Source organism: Melopsittacus undulatus, chromosome Z (genome assembly GCF_012275295.1).
Source record: "Melopsittacus undulatus isolate bMelUnd1 chromosome Z, bMelUnd1.mat.Z, whole genome shotgun sequence".
Classification (NCBI taxonomy): Eukaryota; Metazoa; Chordata; class Aves; order Psittaciformes; family Psittaculidae; genus Melopsittacus; species Melopsittacus undulatus.
In genome coordinates this window covers 23,736,225-23,762,239 of record NC_047557.1, presented here as the reverse complement: position 1 = coordinate 23,762,239, position 26,015 = coordinate 23,736,225, and the positions used below count along the sequence as shown (strand labels likewise).

The window sequence follows — 26,015 nt, the reverse complement described above, 5'->3', positions numbered from 1 at the left end:
AAATTCAAAGTGAAAAGAGAAGCAGACCACAAGATTTAGTTCATAGAAAGAAGAGCAGAGCATTAATATTTTCCTCACTCCTGTTGGAAGCTGCATCCCTTGAGATTTGCTTATGCTCCTCAAGGCAGTCAAATGTTCTTGTAAAGTGTTCACCTCCTGAATACTTCACCTACCAAAATTCTCATATCCTACAAAATACCACTTACACCTAATAATGAAACTCCAAATATCTGCACTACATTTTTGATGTTTTATATGATGTTGATTGATTAGCTTCACCCATCACAACTCCCTACTTTTCTCATTTTAGCCATTGCCTGCTTGAACGATTGTCAGTTCTGTATATAATTTAATGCAGCACAATCATAAATGTACAGCATACTTCAAATGCAGATAGTAACCTGTGTTTCTGCACTAATCAAACTCCTGACAGCAACCACAGTGCCTCCTGTTTACTCTTAAAATCACAGAAGGGGTTGATAACACTTCTTGATAACACTATAGGGAGACAATACACAACAAGCGTACTTTCAAAGAAGAGAAGACAACCCAAACCTGGTTCACTGAATTGTTTATAGTTTTAAAAAGAAGAGGTACCAACACAGAGATAAAAGACAAGGCTTTTTCCCAAGTAAATTTTATTTTATTCTTTTTGTATTCCAGTGCCTTGTGCAAAAATTAGTTCCTAATCATTCTACAGAAAGGAATCAAGTGTCTTGTCAAAAAACCATATGGGCATGCACACAGTTGCATTGTCACACAATTGCTCTATCTTAATACTTATTAAATGTAAATTTACATTTAAAAACCTTGAGTGGTGTCAACTGAATCTATTGATTTGTATTTGCAGAAATCCATTGGCCTACTATGTTTTTTGCAGTCATACCTGGTGTTCTTCTATCTATAAAGCTTTTTTCCTCCCCATCCCCCACAAAAAATGATGTATGAAGGACGTATAGGCTTGCTGTGTGTTACCAATCAGTACAAAATTTCAGTAATGTCATACATGTTGTTTCAGTTTTACCAAATATATTCAGGTGGGTATTGAGAAATATAAAGCATAGGCTACTATCAAAACCAAGAATACAGCAGCATTCCTAAGTATGGTGATTAATAAAGCATTTTGCTGTCCTCTGAAGCAGGTACAAAGCCTGAGTTTATTAGCTTAGAAGGGGAGCCCTCTGCCGGGTGATGGGCGGACGCGCAACATCCCTCTGCAGCACAAGGTCTCCCCGAGACAGACTGCCTCCTGAAACCCCGAACTACTCCCCGCGCTGCGCACAGTCCAGCACAGCCCATGATGGGATGCACGAAAGTCCTGACAAGGGACAGTGTTCCTACAATATTTTTTCTGTGCCTAAGACAAAACCAACAGGACTATGGGCTGAGCCTGACCACCACAGAGCTCTGTGTTGGATTCCAGGAGGAAGGAACAAGGCCGGCCTTCACACCCCCTGGTGCTGGCTGCCATGCTAGTATGCTTGCTAATATTTTGTGTGGCTAAAAGCAAAGTGTCTATTGCCCGGACTCTTAACCCATCCCCAGTATCTGAGCAGTTACATGAAAGGCAGTCTCATTACCTTACTTACAGCTATGACCCTGTGAGAGTAAACCCTGTATCTTCATGCTTAAAATTGCAATATTTCACAGCTTGAGCTATGATTTACAGTGTTATTTACAAGCCTGGGAAACAGGAATAAACTAGGATAGACAGTCTAGATGGAGCAGCTCAGCTTGAGTTAGTGCATAGGCCATTAGAGGCTTCAACCCATAGATACAGCACAGCAGCTCCTTTTGGGAGCTGTGGTAGCTCTCCCTCTGCTCCTGACCAGCCTTTCTGCCTGCAGAGCCATGTTCCTTCACTCTCCAACCATGCCCAGTTCCTCTTTGCCTTTCTGTGATATGAAACACATTAATTTCACACACCCAAAGCCACTCCACACTTTTTAACACTCCCCGACTCTAAAAAGACCCCCATCTCCCTCACTTCACCGTGAAAACCACTTCCAAGCTCTCCCATCACCCCACCACCCTACGTATGGCCTGCCTTCACAGACACCAGCTCCAAATCGACTGCACTGCACAGGGTACCAATCAGGCCCCATGGACAACTCAGACTGGCATCCAAGACCGGCCTCCTTCAGACAGAAAAGCCAGGAGCCTTTATGATCCACAAAAATGAACTGAAAAAAACAATCCAGTCTTCTATAGCTGCAAATATAGCCTATTTTTCAATATTTACCTCTTAAAGCACACAGGCCTTCACATCTCTGTATGATGTATGAGATTCTGTGAGACATAAGCAGCACTGTTAGCTAGTATCTGTTACAATTAAGATATTTTCTTTGAATGGTATAATTTTGAATAGCATATTTAGCAATATGAACTTTTTTTCTGAGTGTTAAATCAGCATTATTCTTTAAAGCATGTGTGGCTGGCTGTTCATTAAACTGGGGTGTTAAAATGGGATGCTACATTACCTAGCTTGCCCACCATCTTTCAGCTATGCTTATGATAAACTTGAAGAACAAGAGAGAAATCAGAAAATGGATCTGGTTACTAATTATTCAAAACACTAACCATTTATCCAATCTTACTTTCTCTGCAACATTATTTTGTCTTCACCTAGTACACACATAGGCAGAACAGGTACTTCAACTTTGGTACTTTAACTTTTGCTGAAGGCTAAGAACTATTCCAATTCACAAAATTAAATGCATCATTTGCTGTTGAACACTGACAACAGGGAAAAAAATCAGCCTGAAGTTGTCCTGTAATGAACAAAAATCAAGCAATAGCTTAGGAGTAACTCCAGTTTTTGCATTATCTGTGCAAAGCATCACTCTAGCTGTAAGATGTCCAATTAAAGATACCCAAATTTAAGACACTAATTTTAAGATATATATAAGGTCCAACTGCATACTTTCTATTGCTTTGAGTCAAGAAAGATAACTAGTGGGTGATGTGATAAGAAAAAACCCCACAGTTGTGCAAATATTTCCTTCTATTAAGTTATCTCCAACACGACACTGCATAATATACCAATAAAACTTCATGCACAGATCATTTTAGACAGAGTGTTTTCATCCAGGCTTGAGAGTAACAGAAGTAGAAGCTATCACTCTAGCCTGTGAAAAATAGAAGAAACCAGACAGGATTGGCTTCCGGGTTACCACTTAGTTGTCATTCTATTATTTTCAACAAGATTCTTTCTACTTAAAACCTCTTAACTTCTGCACTTCTAAAATTCTATTACAGATTGTAATTCTCAGACCACTTATATGACAAGTAAGTTATCTCTTCCGGGAATCTTCCTTTAACTACAGTGTCTCTAACCAATTTTTATGGAAACTCGAGCCACTACAAACAATAACCTTGAGGATGGTAATTTTGAAAGATACATCTTAGAGTCTTCTATGAGGACTCTAAAAACAAGAGCATTTCAAATGATCGGTCACTGAGTAATTTTGGTGTGAAAACCAGACTTGTGTTCTAATCCTGTGAACTTCTGTAACATTCTATCAGGACTCAACTTTTGAAAATTGTTCCAAGTGTTTTACAGAACTAAGAGCAGTGGATAGCTAACCACAGAACTACAAAGCTTGAAAAATTGTATCTGAGGGTTTTTTTCAGCTTAGTAGATGTGCAAATGTTCTACTAAGAGTCAAACCCCATAAATCTGATGGATAGAGCCACATCTTTCAAGCGCCCTAATGATACTCTCAGGAGTCCTCTTCAGTAGTTCTAACACCAACATCTTTCACTTTTATACTTCCCTCACATGAAGCAACTCAGGAAGATATGCAACCAAGTGATCTCTTAAGTGCAACTTAAGAAACTCATCACTTTGAAACTCAAGAAACTCTCACTGCTGACCTTACCTTTGTAACCTCACAACCATTCCCTCTAGCTATATAAATGTATATACTCTAAGACAGTTGCAAATGTGTAATTTAAAAAATGCTACCTGCAAGCTCCTGAGAAGTACAGAGAATTCAACAATGTATTTTGCCTTTTCAGGCTTGTAGCAGGTAACAAAGACAAGAATTCTTTAACAATTAGCAGTTATTTGTTGATTCTTAGTAAAACAGGACAATTAGTCATACAAGTTTGGCCTCTCCTGGTCGTTATCAAGCATGAAGAAAAAAAATACACAGTGGTTCTGGAAATGCCTGCTTAACTATTTTGACAAAAATTGAATAAACAAAATAGGTATAAAGTAGCTGAAAACAGATGGATACAAAATATTAGGGAAAGGTTCCTAAATATTACAGCTAGCAAGGTTGAAAAAGCCTTCCATTTCACAGCAGTAGGAGCAAAAATCTTAGCCATTTTAAATTAGTCCTCAGCAGCTGAGGAAGGTGATTATACAATGCACCCACCTATAAACAGGAGAAATAAGGCATTTTACTGCTACCATGCTCTAGCTCTTCAAATCTTAAGCATCTCTACAAATCCTACTGCCATGAACTTTACATTGTACTTTGAACAGAGAGGCAGGAAAGCTACAGCCTGCCTAATTTTTTGTTCCCCATCACCCTATCTTTTTTTTTTTTTGGATATTCTCTGTTAACAAGCTGTAAAAGGATTTACTTTAAACTAACCTATGAAGTCTTGAGTTAAAAATTTCCTTTGTAAAGAGTCAGCAACTCTGCCTTCCTCCTATTAAATATCTGATTGAACTCTGGGGATTTTTATTTAAAAAAGAAATATGATAAGCATTTACTGTCCTTAGGTGGAATTTCATATTTAAGGAAACAACAGTATATAACTTTTAAAATTAAAAGTAGTTTTTACCTGGTACAGGCTGTCTCTCATTCCATTCACTTGTGATTAAAACCTCTAGGATTTTTATGTGATATTCAGTATTATCAGAGCTGAAAAAGATGGTGTAAGGAGTAAGAACTACAAAAAAAAAAGCCAATGTTTGTTAAAATTATAAGAAAAAAGGAAATGGGAAAAATTTACAGAAGTGTCCTCCATATTAGAAGGTCAGGAAATTAATTCATTGAACTTACCCTTATGTAAAACTAACCCATATGTACAGTACAAAATAGAATACAGATGACCCACATACCTTGCTATCTGAAATTTGAAAAGCAGAGGGCTGAAAATTTCAGCCAGAGACCTTGCATTGAGAAGATTTTTGCTAGAGGCTTGACAAACTCTGAGGAAATGTTTGAGCAAATACTGGAGTGTGAGCCAATACTGAGGAGGTAAATTTGGAGATCTGATGAGTTTCTTTAGCAACTGAGCATACTCTTCTGAGCTCTGAACTTCTGCAAGCAAACAGATAAAAGGCTCTTAATATCAGCACAGGAACATTCAACAAGTAAAATGAAACTACATATGACTCCTTTAGAAGCATCAGTTTTAGAGGAAAAAAAAAATTCTGTCCTTCATTAGTACAGTAAGACTTCTTTCACCTTTTGAAAAAAGTGTAATGGCTCAGGCAAGAGTAAAGAACAAGCATTTAAAAGTCAAATGGAAACAGATACGCATTTTGGTAAAAACCACAATGTGCTCACAGTGTACTGGTAGAAATCTGCCTTATGTTTAGTGTCACACATGACTGGGTAATTCTGAGATGCACTAGATAAGTCTCACAGGTGCTGTTGTGACTTTGAAGGTTACCAGTAATAATATCCTGTCCTGACATATATAAGAGACTATTTGGGTCCACATACTGAAAGCCTGTAACCTGTACTTGTTTGAAATGACCGCTGTAGATGGTGAATCTTACATGTATGTATTTCTCACTTCATAAGCTGCAACTTCCAACATACTGCTGAATGCCATGACCTCTATACATTTACTTTGTCAGCACTGATAAAAAGTTAAAAATTAGCTTTCTGCATACAGATAAGTTCTTGATTTTTCACCCCAGTTTTTCTATAATCATTCTTCTTACTAAAATGAAGAGAACTGTGTTATCCCATATATTTTCCATTATGCTTACCTAGATAGGTAACTAAATAATGCATGTCTACATCTGAATTGAAACAGTTTTTATTAAAAGTGGTGAAGGTATGTATGTTTTTCTGAAATGATGCCAGGTTGTGCAGGATCCTTCTTGTTCTGTGGGTGACAGCTAGACCACTGGCTATTCAGAATCCTAATAACAGCTTTTTTTGCCTGACATTTGAAATGATGTGATAATCATACCTTGAGCTACAGAAATCATGTCACTGTAAACAGCTGCTGGAATGATGGGATTTGGCAGATCCAGAAGATACCTCTTGAGAGCATCTGATAATGTGTGCACATCAAATGTCTCTAAATCCAGTGAAGAAGCATCTATTGGGAAAGAGCAACATACTTTTTAGACATCAGGAACTGGAAAAAAATACACAAACTCATGATATTATACCAGTCCAAAACTGCTAACTTCTATCTGGTTTATGGGGAACAAATTACAAGAAAGAGTGCAAGGTATCAAGAAACATTTCTGAGATGAAGAACACAACAGTGCTCAACAGCACGGCCAGGCCTTTGCATATGATGAACCAAATGGTTTCCACAGCTATGTGTGGCCTTCTGTCCCATACAGCACAGGGCTGAACTCAGAATAACAGTAGTTAGTGACTTTGCTGCATGTTGGCAATGCTATCGAACATCAGAATATTTTTAACAGCTGTCTGTTTTACCTGTAAATACTTTGTGTATGAAGTAAGTATTAATCAAGGGTTTGGGCAAATGCAGCTTCTCTACTGACAGCTACTTCTACTACAATTGTAAGTTTGATTAACAACTTGGGGCTCCAAATCTGTAAATATTCATGCGATTAAGTCAAAACAAATATACACATGTAGAACTTGGTGCTTGGTATGTTATGCAGCTGTTAGTATTTATCTTGTAAAACCCGATACCCTTCCAGGATGGTTATGACTTGGGCTAAGACTTGGGAGTGTCACATAAAGAACTACTTGTTAATGCTGGAGCAAGGAATATCAGCAGCATAAATAAAAATAGGAAAATACACAAATGGCTACTTAGTGCAAGCAAAATTAGGGTTCTTCCTAAAACAAGCTCTTGTGCAGTAAATTCCTAAACGTCTACAGAAAGATACATTTGGCACAAGAATTTAGAGGTATTAATGCTGACCAACTTTTTTAAGCTAGCCAAGTCCCTTGTAAATAACTGCTGAATCTATTTGGCCAGTTTGATCTAAATTTGACAGAGAGGTACAGGAATCAGATATGTCTACATACTTTTTGTATATATATATACATACAGATATGTCTACTCACACTGTAAAAAACGGGCAGCCAAGAGGGTACAGTGAGAAACTCAGTGCTACTCCACCTCATTTCTGGTTTCTCCAAAGGAAAGCTTTCAGTAGGAGCTCAATTTTATCACACACCAAGGAATTTGCATGAGAAAAAAAAATTTTGCTCACATGATAAAAAACTTGCACTGTGGGAGCTTGAATTACACAAAAGCAATTATGTGTCAAAATCATAGAATCATAGAATAGTTTGGGTTAGAAAGGACCTTAAGGTCGTCCAGCTCCAACCCCCCTGCCATGGACAGGGACACCTCACACTGTACCACATCACCCAAAGCTCTGTCCAAGCTGGCCTTGAACACAGCAGGGATGGAGCATTTACCAATTCTTTGGGCAACCCATTCCAGTACCTCACCATCCTCACAGTAAAAAACTTCTTCCTTATATCTGACCTGAACTTCTGTTTAAGTTTAAACCCATTAACCTTTGTCCTACAGTCCCTAATGAGGAGTCTTCTCCAGCATCCTTGTAAGCCCCCTTCAGATACTGGAAGGCTGCTATGAGGTCTCCACACAGCCATCTCTCCTCCAAGCTGAACAGCCCCAGCTTTGTCAGTCTCTCTTCATACAGGAGGTGCTCCAGTCCCCTGATCATCCTCGTGGCCCTCCTCTGGACTTGTTCCAACAGTTCCATGTCCTTTTTATGTTGAGGACACCAGAACTGCACACAATACGCCAAGTGGGGTCTCATGAGAGCAGAGTAGAGGGGCAGGACCACCTCTCTTGACCTGGTTGCCATGTTCCTTTTGATGCAGCCCAGGATATGGTTGGCTTTCTGGGTTGCAAGTGCACACTGAAGCTGGCTTGTGTTAAGTTTCTCATGTTAAGACCAACACCCCCAAGTCCTTCTCTGCAGGGTTGCTCTCAATCACTTCTCTGCCCAACCTGTAGCTTTGCCAGGGATTGCCACTGCCTGGATAGTACTGTATTGAAGCTAACGGGCTGTTACCAAGTTAATATGGTGAACATTTTATCCACAAGCAGAACAGCATGCTAATGCAGTTCACAACTTTGAGACCCAAGCCAACTCTGCACTCTGAATTAGTGCTCTGCTAATTCAAAGACAATAGGCAGAAGAGATGAGATCTGTCTTTATCCATGTATCTGGACACCCACACACTGTACCAGCTATGTCCTGGAAGATTCCGATGATATCTTAAAAAGAACCCGCAAAGATCCACTGTTATTAACAAGCAAAGTCGTGTTTCATTTTGCCAAATGTAATTACATTCTAAATAAAAACACATGAAAACATGTTCTTGATCTCAGGAGATAGATGAAGCTTCCATAAAGGTACACCTCAGTTTAGAGATTTAAAAAGGGATTCAGATAAATTAAGAGATACATCCATACTGGTGCCATAGAAAATCTGGATTTAATTGGACTGAGAAATTGTAATACTAAAAACACAGCTTGGGTTGCTAGCATTGCATGCACATCTCCTCTCCCTGCTTGCACTCATATACTTACTTCACTCCCACAACCATCAGGAGAGGATGTTCTTTTGATTTGAAGGAGCAGACAACTCTTATTACCAGCTGTTATTCATTTTGTTAATAATTGCAATTACTAAAAATAAAGAGAGCTAATTCACTGTTTGAATTTGCCTTCTTTGTGTCCCTTTAGCAACATGGCATATAACCAGTTTCATTTTGTACGTTTGGGCTTTCATCTGCAAGTGGAAGCTCACACCTGACACTGCGACCCAGCTTGCAAAGGTGTGGTCAAGCACTTCTACATCATCTCCTGATCTGTCATACTGTGACAGTGTTGCCATGCCAGTATAATCTGGCCTGAAGCATAAATAAAGAGTCCGAAAAAGAGAAGGAAATATATTTGTGAATGGGTGTAGGGTGTTAGTGATGTAGCCGCATTTTACTGCCCAAAACCTGAGAATCCAGCCTATTGCAGCAACATTAATTAAATTCTCTTTGCCTTTGAATATTCTCTCTGTAGCAGGCACGGAATGTGCAGCTATTGCCTCCCCACTTGCTGGACCAAAAAAATGCACAGAGAGAACTGTATGCAAACAAATGGACATTTGTTTTCAAAATAATAACCTGCAGCATTACAGGAATGGTGTATCTTGCTTCCAATAAAAGATTTTGGTTTTCTCTGTGCAGCTAGATTGTCAGTCCTTGAACAAGCAAGTGACCAAAAAACGATTAAAATAATTATTCTTAGAAAAAAAACATGCAGTGAAACCATGAAAAAAAGAAACCCTGTAAAACTGAAAAATGCTTCATGCTAAGTGTAAAAGTCAAAAATATTTTTTACTTATCTTTTTAATATTATATAATTCAGAGTAAGTACATGTACATAAGCAGAGTAAGGGAGCAAAGAAGAGAGAAACAGTCTGACCACAAATTCTGACTAGTGCTTTAAGGAAGAGAGCTATACTTACCACATTCAAGAATTTGTCTTAATTCTGCTGAGCTGCTTGAACCTTGTGCTCCATACAAAGTTGAGCACTCCAGACCTTCAAAACAAAATTGATGGGATACATTAATATTCCAGTGACTGTTGCCATGATACAACATATTCCTGTTTTCTTCAAATAAGTGCCTACAGCATAAATAGCAACATTCTCTCACTAGCGTCCATCTACCACATATGGAATGTGATTGATTTTAAGGCTGTAGGACACCTCTTTGTACATGCAAATTGCTGTCTGCAGGAAGAGCTGGCCAAGGAAAATCAGAGTTGCCAGCAGTCTCACATATTCTGTACAGCTCTCCACAGGCTGACTGCAGAAGGCCAAGACTAAGGGAAGAAAACAGCTTGCAGGGGAAACATCTGAACCAGATCTTCCTTAACACTCTGCATGCCTGCTGGAAACACCAGGTCTTTTAGTTGGGTAAGAAGTGAATAATCTGAGTCAGACCACCCCACAGGAATGGGACAAGGACATGACAAAAGTTCTGACACACCCTAATAGGTTCAAAGATTTAAATGAGGCTTCTATGTTACAAGCATGACTTCTGGAACCCTATGTAGACAACAGACACACATGGCCCCTTCTACAGGACAAGTAATTTTTGGTTATCCACAGAACCAAAGCCTCACTGTGTACATAAGGTGAGTGTCACGCCACTGGTATGAGAGATATATCTGATAATCCATCGGAATAGAATACACCAATACAGTGTTTTCATGTGAAAGATACTGTTACAACTTCCCTACTTCGCTGAAAATAATGAAGATAGTCCAAGTAGCCTCCACTGAGCAGAAACCTTAAATGAGATTATTCCATATCTGTTAAGCTGCATTAGAAGCTCTAGAAAGGGGAAATGCCAGCTCTGGATCTGGTTCTGCAATCTTGGCTCATGTAAGTAAAAAAAAATAATCTTGGTAAATTGTTCTTCAGCATACCTTTCTTCTCAATGGTCTCCACTATCTTGATAAGAATCGGTGGAGCAACATCAGGAGGTGCGAACTGTTCTGTAAGATCTGGAAGTGAAAAAGCTGTAAAAGAAAAAGAACAGATACAAGCCAAGTTACAGGTGAATGCAACTTCTGTTTAGGAAAGTCATGACACATAATGCAACCAGGTAATTTTTAAGAACAGAACAAACATCCCACTGGCCAAAAAAAGAACATTCCACAAATAATTAGAAAGCTGAATAAATATAATGACAATTGTATTTTATAATATATTCTTTTAGGGATCTCAATCAGTCCTAGAATCACTCTCCATATTGCCTAGGAAAAGAAAACATAATGAAAGTTTGCAGTCTATGTATGGGCAGAGATACAGTGCAAGGAAGGGAAGTCTTTTGGTCGGAAACATTTACATCAAGTGTGCACCAGATGAGGGAGCTAAACACATCACCATCTGGGAACTGCTGATCCCCTAGGTAAAAAAGACTTAAAAAGACCTGTATTTCACACTCTTACAAAAGTTCAGTAACTTCTGTCTCCTTTCAATTTCCAAGCATGCTACTATTAATAGTGTTGTGCTTCATGTGAAGCAAGAACTTTTTCTTTTACAATGACTGTTTAAGAATAAATAGCAGCATAATCAGAAAGGGACATTTTGCAGATTCAAACAAACCTGCACACAGATTTTATACAAAGTCAGCTTTCATGCAAGCCACTCACTTCACAGAGAGAATCCACTGCATAAAGGAATGTTCTGGCTTTGTGATGTGAGGGATGGTCTATCTCTCAATGCACTATTTTTGCCAAAAGAGTAATTCAAAAGTTTTAGAGCAGTCCTGTTTAACTCTTGGAAAGAAAAACTGTTTACATAAAGATATTATTAAACTACTGCCGGAAACATCTGGCATAGATTGATGGATTATGACAAACCTTAATCACTGAAGTAAAAGTTGCCAGTTGCTTAACTGATGGTGATCTCTGCCAAATCAAACTCACCATGGACAAGTAGACAGCAATCCTTAAACACACATGCACAAGTATGTCTGCATGCATATGTATACATACACACACAAATGCACATACTTTATTTCTAAAGGACTGAAACTGGAAAAAATATAAAGATAATTAAGAATTAAAAAAGTCAACAAACCAAAACTGAAATCTACAACAGCTAAATATGAGTGGAGAGTTTTTAATGAAAAACTTTGAGATAGCTGAAAATAAAATGTACCAAAATTGAGAAAGAGAAAGCAGAAATTTTTGGCTGAGAATTCACCCTAGTTTGGAAGCAAAAAAATATGTAACTTTTTAAAGATGCAAAAAATTTAAAATTGGTAAGACAGCAAGGAAAATACAGAAGAAGTTTGGACACGAAGAAAACTGAGGAGAGAAATGAAAGACAATAAATAATAATTATTTATGAACTAGCAATGGAAGTGGTGCGTACTGGGAGACTGAGACATATCCCTTGCGAAAAGAAGAATGATGCTACAATAATAACAGAAAGGTTTTGGTTGGAAGGTACATTAAAAATCATCTGGTTCCGAGCCCATTGCAACAGGCAGGGGCACCTTCCACTAGGCCAGGTTGCTCAAAGGCCTGTCCAACCTGGCCTTGAACACTGCCAGGGATGGGGCAGCCACGGCTTCTCTGCGCACCCTGTGCCACTGCCTCACCACAGGGAGGAACTGCCTCCTAGTATCTGACCTAAGTCTACTTTCTTTCTCTTTAATGACATTACCCCTTGTCCTATCACTACTTACACTTACAATAATGAGACACTGAAAAACATGTGTTAGTCATAACAGTTTAACTTTGGAGGCCCAGAAAATGAGCATTCAGGAGTCCCTAAAAAGAGTTGCCTAAGCAGATCTCTGACCTGATGATATTATTTTTTAATGACTTGTGAAAAAACAGAGAAATTCCTGGGGATCAAAAGAGTTCTAATGACAGATCCGCACTCAGAAAGTATAAGATGACTACACACTAGTTACATTACCAGTTCTGGACAAAATGAAGGAAAACATGATACTAGACTGACACAATAAAGCAATAAAAGATAGCACTGTAACTAAGGATTGTCTGCTTAAGCTTTTTAGAGGATAGATTCTGTTAAAAACCACAGTACTTCCTTCCTTGGTGGCATCCTAGGTAGCTGAAAAATGCAAATGAGCAGACATAATAAACTCTTAAAGTTTTGTCATATAGTTGACTTAGTATAACACTGCAATTAAAAGCTAGAATTATGAGATACTAACAGATTCACAAAATGCTAAGGGCATAAAATGCATCCCTTATGTGGAAGCAGAGGGAGAACAGGTTTTAAGAACAGAGTTTACATATTTTTACGTATGAAAGTAACTTTCTGCTCCCTTAGGTAGCTAGTTACATTAAGCACCATTCTCCCTCTTGCATAACAGCAATGAAATTGCGCCACCTCTGAACAAAGACGCTCACCTCATAATTCCAGCTGGAGGCAGCATGCAGCAACAGTCTAAACTGAAGCTGATGAAAGAAAGGAGAGACAAGGAGAAACAGAGACAGAGGACAGAAGTAAAATGCAACAGGCATTTGAAACATTTTGGGTGACAGCTAGGCAGTTCAGGGATGGTCCTTTAAGCCTACTGAAAGCAAAGAGAACCATGCTTTCTCACATTAATTAAACTGTGCCTTGAAATGTTGGGAAGAGATACCTATAAACAAGGTGTATTTAGAAAAATAATTCTATTTCACGCTAAATTTTGATTTTCTATGTAAGGGATGGAGTCCAAGCAAAGCAAAAAGGAGAACCTGATGTCAGGAAAAGACTTCAGTTCATGGAAAGAAGCCCTTCCAGGGTGAAAAAAGACTGCAGAAACCGGTTTGTCTTCATGGAACATAAGTAATGAGATGGATGTAGACTTTACCTAGATTACCCAAACAAAGACTGACTCCTATGACAGCTATCCTGATGCTCCATTCTTTTCATCTACACTTTAAGCAGGATCTTAGCTTATAAATTAGGTTTGTATCATAATCTGTTACAGAATTTCTTCATTGTACAGTGTTCCTGGATCAATAATCACCTTAGTGAAAGTGAAAGGCTTTTGGAAGCTATGCATTTACCTTTTCTTTATGCAAAACCTGTAATGACTACAGAACATATGTATGTAAAGCCAATGGCACATTGGTTAAAAGGAAGATTTCCATCACTCATCTGCTATGTTAAAATATGCAATTTGAAAAGTATTAAAATTTTAGGAGTTTAAGGGATTTGTGGTGTCTCTTCCTCCATATATAAAGTTCCTTTTCTCCAAAATTATGAATTTCTAGCTACCAAAGAGATTGCTGAAATTTTAGATATGAAGAGAGCCTTTAAAATAGTAACAATTTATGCAACAAATACATAAACTGTAAATTGCTTGTGTATTTGACTAAAAACACATGATATTCACCTCTCTTTTAATACTATGCATACACTGGTGAGTACAAGCTCTACAGCAAAAAGACACAACATATACACACAGATGATGACAGTTATAAAGCCTGCAGTTATCTTCAACACAGCAATAACAGAAGAATGCATCTAATTCACACAGTTATAGCACTCAGCAACACTGAAAAAACCATTCCCTCCATGAGCATGACATTAACAAATTAAAATCACTTAACCTCCCACCTGTTCTAGGATTTCCTACTTATTGCGCCATCTCCAATATAATTAACTCACAGCATCATACTGATTTGTACTTTAAACTTCCCAAATTTCACACAAAACAGAAAATTATCTTCATTTAAAGGCCCCACAAAACACGTATCTGTCAGGAAAAAAAAGACTTAACAGTACTTACAGAGCTGAAGTCAGTTTATAACATTTACACAGAAGACAGCCCAATTTTGGAACAGTGCTCTTCAACTTCAAAATGAGGAAATGGCAGAGGCTAAACTGAACAAAACTACACCTAATTTTAGAAAAAAACACCCATTTTGACACTCAGAGGCAGAATACAAGTTATCCTTGAAGAACTCCTGTGTTCCAGAAAACTCAGCATGCATATTAAGATCTACAGATGGAAAGGAAAACTTTTCAGATAAAGCAGTTTTAATAAAAGTGAAAAAAGCTCACATGCAAACTGCATTTATTACCTGATTTCAAAAACATCTTTTGCTTTGAAGCATGCTGCAGTATGCCACGGAGGTTTGGTGAACCAAATCCACTCCTAATAATCTGAGCAACTTTGTAGATCCCTTTGCTAAAATCCAGTATCAGTTTTTCGCGTAAAGCAATCATTTTTCCCTGATTTGCTGTAATTTTTCTCAAATTCCAGTCTCCAAAATATTATGGGAAAAGCTTTAACACAGTTCCCGTGTCTTCTTTCTAGTCACAAGTCTGGTAGTGGGTCTCCAGAGAGTAAGGGAGCTTCTGATGACACATGATAAAAGCTGAATTTTCCACTAGCTTTATTTTTACCTTGACACAGTGAGAACCAGTGAGATGAACCACAAGCCAGGGTTTGCTTCAATCATGAACTCTTCCCTCTCCCTGACACAGACAGGCCTGAACAGTGCTAAGGCAATGGCAGTATGTGAGAGACAGGAGCATACTATGTTCAAGGGTTGCCAACAGAGCCACAAAGTGCAAGATGAAACCAGCACACAGCTGCACCTTCTGGAAGGGTTATCAGTAAGAAGAGAAACTTTAGAGTTAGTACCTGGCAAGGACAAGTGGAAACTTAAAACTGGCATTTGGCTTCTGAGCCAAATGTTTCATTACTGCTAGAAGCAGAATGAATATGAATATGAATATAAATATGGAAAAAAACCCAAACAAACCAACAAACCAAACCCCGCCAAAGAAACAAAAAAATTCCTCAAACCAATCTCTCCATCAAAAAAACCCAAAACAAAACAAACAAAAAAAAACCACCCCAACTTAAAATGTAACAATACACACCACAGAAAGCCATTTGATTTCTAAATATTTTACAGGAACTATATAGTATCATAACTTGAATGTAGCTTTGAGTCAAGATTACTCCATGCATGCTCTTCTTTTTGTCAGAAATTACATTATGTTTCTACACATATATTGCATTCAGTGACAACACAGCTCTGCATAAAGCCTAATATTTGGGAGCTCAGGTCTTAAGATCACAACTGGCTCACATGCATGCAGATTTACTCTTTATACATGCAACTGGATTCTCTAGCATAGTAAATTATGTATTCATAGATTTACACATATCCTTGTTTGAAAGTCATACAGCATGTCCAAATGTGAATGGTTTACCCACTGCTGAAATTAACTAGAATAAACAAAAGCACATGAATTAACACAGAAGAAACGCAGTGGTAAGGGTCATTGTCAAGTTGTGATAATGCCTCCAACAGGATTTGCCAGCAAACTATACTGAATACTTTTGCCAGTGGCACTGTCCTGGGTTCAGCAGTAGCAATAATTTTTTCTCTTTCTTGGTAGCTGGTGCAGTGCTGTGTTTTGACTTTCGGGCTGGGAACGGTTGCTGATAGCAAGTATGTTTTGAGTTACTGCTCAAATGTTTGGTTTGTCCAAGGCCTTTTCTGAGCCTCATGCTCTGCAGGGAGGAGGGGAGGCCGGGAGGAAGGAGAGACAGGACACCTGACCCAGGCTAGCCAAAGAGGTATTCCATACCATAGCACATGATACCCAGGATGTAACCAAGAAACCCGGAAGGGCTGGGAGCTCTGGGGGGATGGAGGAGGTATCGGTCAGTGCTCAGTCAGGCAGGGTGGGGTGAGTTATGGGTCAGTGGCTGGTGAGGTGTTGTATTCTCTTCACTTGTTGTTTGCTTTATCATTATTATTTGTAGTAGTAGTAGCAGTAGTGATTTGTGTTATGCCATAGCTATTAAACTGTGCTTATCTCAATCTGTGGGGGCTACATTCTTTGGATTCTCCTTCCTAACTCTCCAGTAGTTGGAGGAGTAAGGGGGGGGGAGTGAGTAACGAGCTGTGCGGACTTGGTTTAAACCATGACAGGCACCATCAGTGCATAATGCATCACAAACTGTGGACAATGGAAAGGTGTCCACAAAGTTCCATGTGTCCCATGCTTGCTATACAAAACTCTGGGAAATGTGGGAGCTTGCCTTCTTTATTGAAAAGCTGCTATTTCAGCAGTTGTGTACTCTACTAGGTGTGAGACATGAATTCAAAAAATGTTGCTCTATTCTCACCCATCTTACTTAAAATAGAATCTGAATTTTAGTAAGGATCCCTAATGGCTGAATTTAATCATTTGTCATTACATAAAATGCCAGCTTCAAGTGAAGGTGCATTGGAAATGAGGGCAGTTTGGCTTTCCTGCCTGTAAGGCAGCATGAATTGAGGCATGCTCCTGTATGCTGACTGCTAGAGACCCCCAGAGAAGAGACAGCAGTGCTTCAGGAGACTGCAGTGCGAGCACACCAAAAGACAGGCCTGTGGAAACACGAGTTCAGATCCTGCCACACTGGGAAGCACCAGGAGGTGCCTCCCCATGGGTGACAGCAGGGCCCAATGCTTCTCACAGCCCTGCAGTGGCAGCTGGTCCGGATGCCCTCTCAGCACCTATTTCCATCAGCTGGGAAGAAAGGCTACAGAAGTCTCACAACCCATATGAGTGAAGTGACTCTTACTGACACAAAATCCTAGCTTTTAGTGAAAGGTCATTCCAGGGCCCCGTGTATGTTTCTTTATAGCCTTACAAAGCACCAAGTTTGTACAGAGACTTTCAGTAGAGCAGTAGGAAAGTGTGAAAAGAAACCCCAAACCCTATGGAGAAGGTTTCCACTTAGGTCTGTGCTTTGGGTTTAATACCAGACCAAGACACAAGGTAAGTCTGGTATTGCAAATAAATACCAGAGAGTAATTCACTCTTAGATTTGAGAACCATTGCCCTTGCATTTGTAATTTTGGAGAGCCTAATAGCATTTATCAGAAGAACAGCGTTCAGAACTACCCAACTGCTATTAGCAAAAGGTTTTCACTGGGCAAGGATGAAAGACAAGAAGGTGAGAGCAATGACAAAGAAACTGATGTCATTCGAGGACTGAAATTGTAAATTAGTCTGCAACTGCTGAAAAATACTCCTCCTCAGACCCTTCTACCCTTAGAAGATTTAGTTTGACAACAGTTAAATTCTAGAGGAGGGAAGCATCACTGAAAACAGCAGGAGGAAGAGTGTTCAGGCTCAACCACCTTCTCCAGTGCTGGTTACATTAGAAAGATTTTAAAAGACTACACTATCCATGGAAAAATATGAAAGAGATTTAAGGTTCAGTGAATCTGACACATCATTACAAGTGGCTTAATAAATCTGTCTACTATTACTTGTCTTTTATTTTTATGAGATGTCGTCAGTCAGGCAGACTGTGGATTCAGAATACCACAGAAGCCTTGGCAGTGAGAGGAGACTAGATCCAGGAGAAATGAGGTGAGGTGAAGACTAAACCAGCACTAGAAAAAGAAGTGTTCTGGCCCACCAACACTATCAGCTTTCGGGCTCACAAGAAGCCCATTTTTATGGAGGCAGAAAAATGGCTGTGAGTCAAGATTTATTGAGATACGAATGACCCCAGAGCTATGAAAAGGAATAAGGAAACAACGCCTTCTGGTGATCTTAATGTGACTGGAGTATAACTGGGAAGCTGGGTGGAAATGCTGCCAGTTCTAAAATCCTTTATTCTATGTGGCCAGCAGAGCCTACTTCTTCCATTGGTCAGCAGGTGTTGGGTATGAACCAGAGGACAAAGTGACAACTGCATTCAGATGTTCTCTGTTAATAGTACACTGCTGATTTTAGTCACAGAAGGAAATACAGATCTGTACTGAAAAACATGGTTTACACACCAGCTGTTGCTCTTTTTCCTTCATCTTGCATGGAGAAACAACTGGATAAAGCAAAACACTATTCCTAGGGCATCTCAATGACAACATCTGACCTTCAGGGATAAACAGTACTCTGTTAATATGCTTCATATAGCTTTTTAAAGCATCTATACTTCTGCTGTGATCCTACACCAGTAACAGAGAATGATAAGAACTTTTCCAAGGGGCTTATTTCAAAGGATGACCTGCAGGAGCTCTCACCAGCATGACCTTCTGAACTCCAGTCAGTCCCTGTGTATCATCCGAAACACAAAGCATCTCCAGAATCCTCTGAGTGAGGTAGGTACTGACAACACTGCGTATAAGCTTCAAACAGGGCATTTCAATCTGACTTCTGCAGAAGAATGTACACAATTTTTTTTAACATATGTGGCACTTAAAAGAATAAGCATAGGCACGACATTTTCTGGGAGGACAAATGTGTACGTATGTTCCGAATGTGCTATTTATAGTCCAACCCACTGAATCTAGGAGGGTTAGAATATAAATTGACTGTTAGTTCATTTTATCCTGGCTACACCTATGTTAAAAAAGACATATTTACCTGTCTAAATCAATCCTGTAACTGAGACAAGTCAAATACTTTGCCTAGATTCTTTCCAGGGTTATCAGCACATGTATGCAGGCAATGATCTGATTGATAAAATATCATGTGCACAGTGAGTATGCAGGAAGTTTAGGGGTCCCGGAGAACTAATTCCTCTCTTCAACCCTGTTTATAAAGTTGAACCACCTGCACTCTCAGGGCTAAGCAGAATAAGGGGCAACAACTATGGAACAGAAGAGAAAGAAGCCCAGGCAAAGAAAATAATCTAGATGGCAGAACTAGACAGAATAAAGCTTTTATTTGGTATAGAAAGTCAGACTTTCTAACGTACCAATTCTCTGAAAAGAAATCTGTGTCTCTTTACTGTTCACTGACACAAAAATGAATGTTTGTCACAGAGCTGCTGCCTTAATCAACAAAAAATTCCTCTAAGGCAAAACGAAATGAAAGAATGGACAGAAAAAGAAAAAAAAGAAGATGGTGTCTGGCTTTAAGGAAGCTCAGCTGCACACATAAGCAGAAAAATAAAATCACCAAGCAACATAGTGCAGAGTACTACACTCCTTTATAATAGTTTAATAATTTGAATACTGGCTCCTAAACATGTTTCACACTTATTAATTTAATGTTTCATGAAGTCCTATTTCTATTATTTGTTGAAAGGGAAGTGATACTGTCTGCACAGAGAAGGAATTCTGTACATAATATTCTATCAGATTAGACTGCAGTAACTTTATAAATTATGAGCTGTCAGGCACTTTTCTCATCTGCTACAGAATACACTTCTTAGAAATAGGAGCTATAATTAAGACAACAGATGTTCTTTGCTGGCTTCAACTGAAGCACAGATAATTTCTAAAAAGCAGCCTGTAGTTAAGACTGTTGTAAAGACAGTCTTCTGCTTCCCTCTATGGGTGAGCTTTTGCAATATACCTTTTCAAACCAGAACTTTGAATGTAGGTTTTGAAATGGCTGCAACTATTTACAATTAGTATTAACATAATTAGAGAAATGAGCAGTCCTGTTCTGCAGAGAAATTGCAAGGCTTATGAAAATTAACCATGTTCAATATTCTGGCATGCAGTACACTGCATTATAATGCCATACATAATGCATGAACTGTTTTGCAAAAGAACCTCTCCCCAGAACACAAAGATGGGAAAACCACCTGGTTATTCAACTCTACTTTTAAAGAGCTGTGAGAGAAGCAGAAACAGTAAAGTAAGAAATAAGCAGGAATGTGGTAAAAGATGCCTTTCTGTTTCTAAGAGGAGGGCACTCAGTAAGCTGAGGAGCAGAGAGGGGGCCCAGGACAGACAGCCCTGCAGCTTGAACACCAAGCATGCTGGTACTGTGGCTTTGACACTACCAGTGTCTGGGAGAGGTGCATCTCACCTCCTTTCTGCGGTGCAGAACCGGGCGTGGCTAGAAGCTTCACATGCTTTCCCAGGGGTAGCAGACTGACGCCTAATTCCCTCTTACCCTTCATCCTCAGGGATCACCCCAAGCTCTGTGTGACATTCAGAAACACAGCGGGTAGCAGTGTTCTTTCAGTCCCTAAGAGCATCACTTTAAATGGAAGAGCAGGTTAATGTCTCTAAATAGAATGAGCTAGCATAGTCTCAGAGTGTGACTGAGGACAGAGAAAAAAAATATTTTAATGAGCCAACACCTTTTTTTGTGTGTGTGTCTGTATTGCTGATGACTGCAGGTTGCCTGCCAGCAGTTTTCAGACAGAGAGATATCAACAGATGAGAGGTAAAACATTGTGTAAGCACCAACTTACTGCATCCCCACAAGCAAGGAGATGATGACAGAGGTCACAGCAAGGGAGAGACAGGACAGGGTCAACCAAGAAGCTAGACCCAGTGAAGTGAAAAACACTGCAAGTTACATTCCCTTCTCCTCCTTCTGAATGCCGCTCCAGTGCTAGAAAAGAGCCAAGCTCTGCAAGAACTTGAGTAGTTCTGCCCAATTCTCCTCGAAGATACTAACTGGCAATGAAAAATTTACCACTCCAGCTTCTGGCAGTGGTTTAACATGAAACCACACATTATATCAGGAAAGAAAACATGAGACTGAATATTCAAGTGTAGTGTGGACAGCACAGGTGTGAGGACAAACTGCATGTTCCACTGGCAGCTAAATCTTGTGACCTACAACCAGGTTCTCAGTGCAACCTTCAGGGTTATTGTTATCATTAAACATCCAGATTGCAGCAGTACCTGGAAGTCCTTATCAGAATCGGAACAAACCTGTGATAGTTCTCAACAAACAAATCCTCCCTTACAGGTCTTATGATTAACTAAGCAATCTCTTAGAATTGATGCCAGCTGTCTTCCCACAAACTCTGCCTCGTATTTCCCAAGGATATTAAAGCCATTATATTAACTTCTGCACTCAAGATTTTTTTGTTGTTGTTGAAAGAAACAGTGGAACTCTAATAAAAGCATGATTTATTTTAAAGAAGCTATATACAAGTTAATACATTTACATTGTATTTCACTACAGGCACTCTACAACGAATCAGCAGCAAACCTTCCCCTGTCTGATGCTGGCTGTACTACAGAGACACATAAAAAGAACTATATTAAAAGAGCATCAACACCACAAGGTCAAGCACTCAAAACTTAAGGCAACAAAGAACTAAGGCTGCAGGAGCAATTTCACTTCCTGCTTTCATCTCTTTCCACATAACAACATAGCACTTTTCCCATTAAATTACCCTGCCCATTTCAGCACACAAAGCCTAGTGCTCTCAATGGAGAGAACCCAGGTGAAAAGCTGAGGTACTTATTACCTGGAATGTTATCCAGATTGTAAAAGACACAAGGTCATCCAATAGGCTCATATTTTCCTGTTTACTTCTGTCTTCAGACCTGACTTTTTTATCATCTCTTTTCAACTCAGCTTCCTATGCAAAAGTAATTCACAACATACACTTCAATTTTTCCTACAAAATGGGGAAGGAAATACAAACTTGTTTGCTCCTGGAAATCTTTATCAGAGAGAAACAGCTGCCTGTCTTTCGTGGGAAGGAATGATGAGGTCCACCTCAAGAGGCACTTGAAAATTTTAGTTATGGCCAGCCAGTGGAGAGTCATGATGAGATGATTTCAGTGACCTCTACCAGGCAAAACTTCACAGATAGAGAGAGTTCCTTATGTGGAACTGTTTTTATCTAAAAAGCAGGGACATTTATTTTCTTCTGAATAGTTTGGCACTAACCTACTGAGATTACTAACCTCAACTCCCTTTCCATATAACCATGACGATGGTGAGTAATGGTGCTCCAGCATCATCTGCTCCTTGTAACTGAGATAGGTCTGCTGGATGGATATTCACTGTAAGATACTGGGCATGCCAAAACTGTCTCCACAATGACCTGTCCCACCTTGTAAAGCATCCCTGTTTCCTTTTTTTTACTATGAAGATGTTTCTAATGCAAGGCCAGTTAACTTGGCTTGAGAAGCGCATTTTAAAACATTTTCTTTTTATTCAGTAATTGTAATACATAAAATTCAGGACAGTATGTTGTTTTGGTCTGAAATAATATTTTGTTTTGATAACTTTTTACTGTGGAGAAACTAATGGGATTAAAAATGGCAACAATCCCCCTCAAACTATCCACAGACAAGCAATCTAGATGAAAAGAATAAGCTCTTCAGTACTGCAAAAAAAAAAAAAAAAAGAAAAGCATATTACAGTACTTGAGAAGTCATGTTGTTTAGATCTGGAAGATTTACATATAAGTACTGGCAGAGGCTGCTGACAGATAAAAGCCAAAAACAGCTCCTTCATCTTTTGGGAATTATGGGAAACATTTGTAAGTACACAGAAAGTTCTAATAATGAGTTTATAGCAGTCACTCAGAAAAGAAAAATGCAAACAATGGTAATAGCAATCCAGCATCAGAAGGCTTCTTTATTCCAGAAACTAATGTATTTCAAACCAAGTCTTTGTCCTAAAAAACCAAAAAAAAAAAAAACGGAGAGAGAAAAATCCCCACATCTTAGGGCTCTAGCTGTAGCAACAGAAATACAGCAATGCTGAAAGGCAGTCTTGCAAGAAAGTAAAACTGGGTTAATCTTTATGGCCATTAAACCATGGCTGATCTGACATACACAGAAAGAACATAATTAGGAAATTCCTGAACTGGATTAACAAAGAGTTAATCCATCATCATCTTTAATTTCAAATAAGAAAAAAAAAAACCACTAAGTCTGTATGTGGTAAGATTTTTTTAACTGTATCAAACACCTAGCAAGATTTCTCTGTACAGTAATGTCAGTGTTGATTTCTCATCCCAACGTATCTTAACTATTAAGCTGTACAAAAAGCATGTCACAGAATATGAAGTACATGTGCTTAATGCCTGAACTTAAAGACCTCTCTTCCATAAACTGCTGTCTGTTCACACTCCATTGCTGAAGTAACTTTAATTTAGACCTTAGCAGTTAAGATGGTGAATGAATTTTGTGGACCTTTACAAAGCAGTCAGAGTGTCAACTGGCTGGATAACTGCGGCCAGACAAAGACCTTACCTTGTGTACTGTATAGCACATTGTGTTGTGGAAGTTCATATAGTGCAAAATCTGTTTATAGGAAGTGTAAAAAAAAAATAGCAACAAAGATGGTCATAATGAAAAGCTGGCATAGAAAACTGGCTATGATTTTACATCACATCAGCAAGCCAAAGATTAACTGATGTCAGGGTAAGGAGGTAGGAAACAGGATTTTCGCCTTCACGAAGTATGCATATGTAAAAAGACTAAAAGCAAGAGGCAAAGCCTCTTTTTAAGAAAACCCACACATAATTCTAAGCACTTCTACTTGGAGAAATCCTTTTGCAAACTCATGCAACCCCACAGTGTTAAAGAGTTCTATGGGGTGTAAAACAAAGAAAAATGTGTCCCTCTTTAAACATGCAGTGCGTGTTTCCCTGTGATTTTTAACTCAGGTGGATAAGAGAAAGTTGCTATTACAGAGAAGAAGGCAGCAAGGCAGAAGGTCTTTTTATGTCCTCTACAGAGACTCAAAAGGAGAGCAAGAAGCACTCTGACCTGCTGCTTCCCTTTCCTGCCTCTGCCAGGCAGCTGCCCTACACTGGCCTACTCCAGCACAGGGAAAATGCTGTTGATGTTGTCTGGCTTCCCTACAGAAAACTCATGGGGACCAGGATCAATGCTCAAGTTGACTGCCTCTGAGCTTAGGGGAGTACTGAATGTATAAATGAGCATGCCAAGAAATACTAATCTGTTGAAGCCAAGAAATACTAATCTGTTGAATATTTAAGTGCTGCAAATGCACAGAGCTTCTACAGGTCACACATATAAAGAACCTGAGAGAGTTTTTCCACCATCCTGCTCCTGCCAAGAAAATTAGCTAGTCTTCTAACTAACCCAACTATATCCGAAAATATAATGGCATTATCTATCTATACATCTATTTCCACATATGTACAAACAAAGCTTAAAGCTACAGACACTCCGTTGTTTCAGAATGTTGATTATAGGATGCAATAAAGAAGTAAAAATACATCCCTGACTTGCACAAGATGTGACCAAACATGTGAAAAGGTCTTCCAGCTATGACTCACTAAGAAATGGGTGGAGGTTTATGAGGCTGAAAAGCTGCTGGCTGGAAGGAATAAGCTTTCTTCCATGCTGGCCAGCAAGGACTGGGAATTGGCTGCTATTCTGTCAAAAGGCCAGGTATATCCTAGTTGTTTTCTCGCTATCCTACTGGGGAGGGGGATGAGAGAGGGAAATAAAAAAAGGGAAGTTTTACATGTCCATTTTCTTATTATGCTCCAGAGAAACCCCTTTGTTGTCTTGCCAAAACAAAGAACCAGAGTTAACTTTTATATTTGACTTTACCAGAAGATAACACCTCTTTCTTGTTTCATTTTACCTTTGTAAAGGAATAGATTTATTTATTTAAATGTGGGCCATACCAAGAAGTGAAAGGATGTCTCACTTGACTCCCTGATGGGCAATTCTTCCAAAAAAACAGTTCCCTGTAGAGAGCAGAAGGAAGAGGAATGCATTAATTTTAAACTGACCTGATTTTTGGCTTATGACTCTCCAGTTTTGACTGTAGTTCACATGAACTGCCTGCTACATCAGAATAAGCATCTTTTAACCTACTTGTCCTTCTAATTTTACCCTTCCAAACTTGCACATGAAGCTGGAAGAACTTGTATTTTGATTAGCTCAGCTGCAGCATCTTCAGAGAATTTTATTGAGGCTTTTACAAGATAAAGCTCCTCAAAAATGGTTGATACACCAGTGTCAACCACCTGTCTGCTGCTACTCACTCAAGCTCTGCTATGCTATCATCAGGCATCTAATTCTTGCAGGACTCAGAACTGCTAAACAGTAGCTGGCCATCACCCAAAGGGTTATAATATTTCATGTAAATGTGCACCTAATAGCCTCTTTTAGAGAGATCAGTATGAGCTATCATCTAAATCTCAGTCTTATTTTAACAGAAATGTTTTTTGTTTATTATTATTACTTTTAAACAGCATTTTTCTTGATGTCTCAGGGGAGCTTGCACTTCTGCTTCTCTTTTGTGTGTGTGTGTGTGTGTGTTTCCCCATACCAATCAGCTTCCCACATTTCAAACCTTGCTCTCAAACTGAGAAGTCTTAGGAGACAGAGCAAGGCAGCTGGTTATTCCAATGCAAGGGACCAAATGACTGTTCTAATCTGTTCTGCCTGAGGTTGTGAAGGGACACAGCTTGAGTAAGAAGGCGCAAGGCTACAGGTGCAGACTTCTCTGGACACACATACTTAACTTGTTTGGCTGTTACTTCCAAAGCCTTGTAGGGGAGTTTAGTTCTAAACTGACACACATAAAGGTTGTGTTGGTTTTTGTTTTGCTTTGGGGTTTTTCTTGTTTGGGTCCT

General features: G+C 39.1%; 1 protein-coding gene across 1 annotated transcript in view; it reads right to left on the bottom strand.

Moving 5' to 3' along the window:
- Positions 1-26,015, bottom strand: part of PIK3R1 (phosphoinositide-3-kinase regulatory subunit 1) — a 60,692-nt gene that overhangs the window by 15,792 nt on the left and 18,885 nt on the right. The window contains exons 3-7 of the mRNA XM_034072687.1: positions 10,660-10,752; positions 9,692-9,766; positions 6,166-6,297; positions 5,078-5,279; positions 4,798-4,877 (exon numbers count right to left, since the gene is read on the bottom strand). Coding sequence (XP_033928578.1) covers positions 4,798-4,877; positions 5,078-5,279; positions 6,166-6,297; positions 9,692-9,766; positions 10,660-10,752 — 582 coding nt within the window. The remainder of the gene's footprint in view (positions 1-4,797; positions 4,878-5,077; positions 5,280-6,165; positions 6,298-9,691; positions 9,767-10,659; positions 10,753-26,015) is intronic.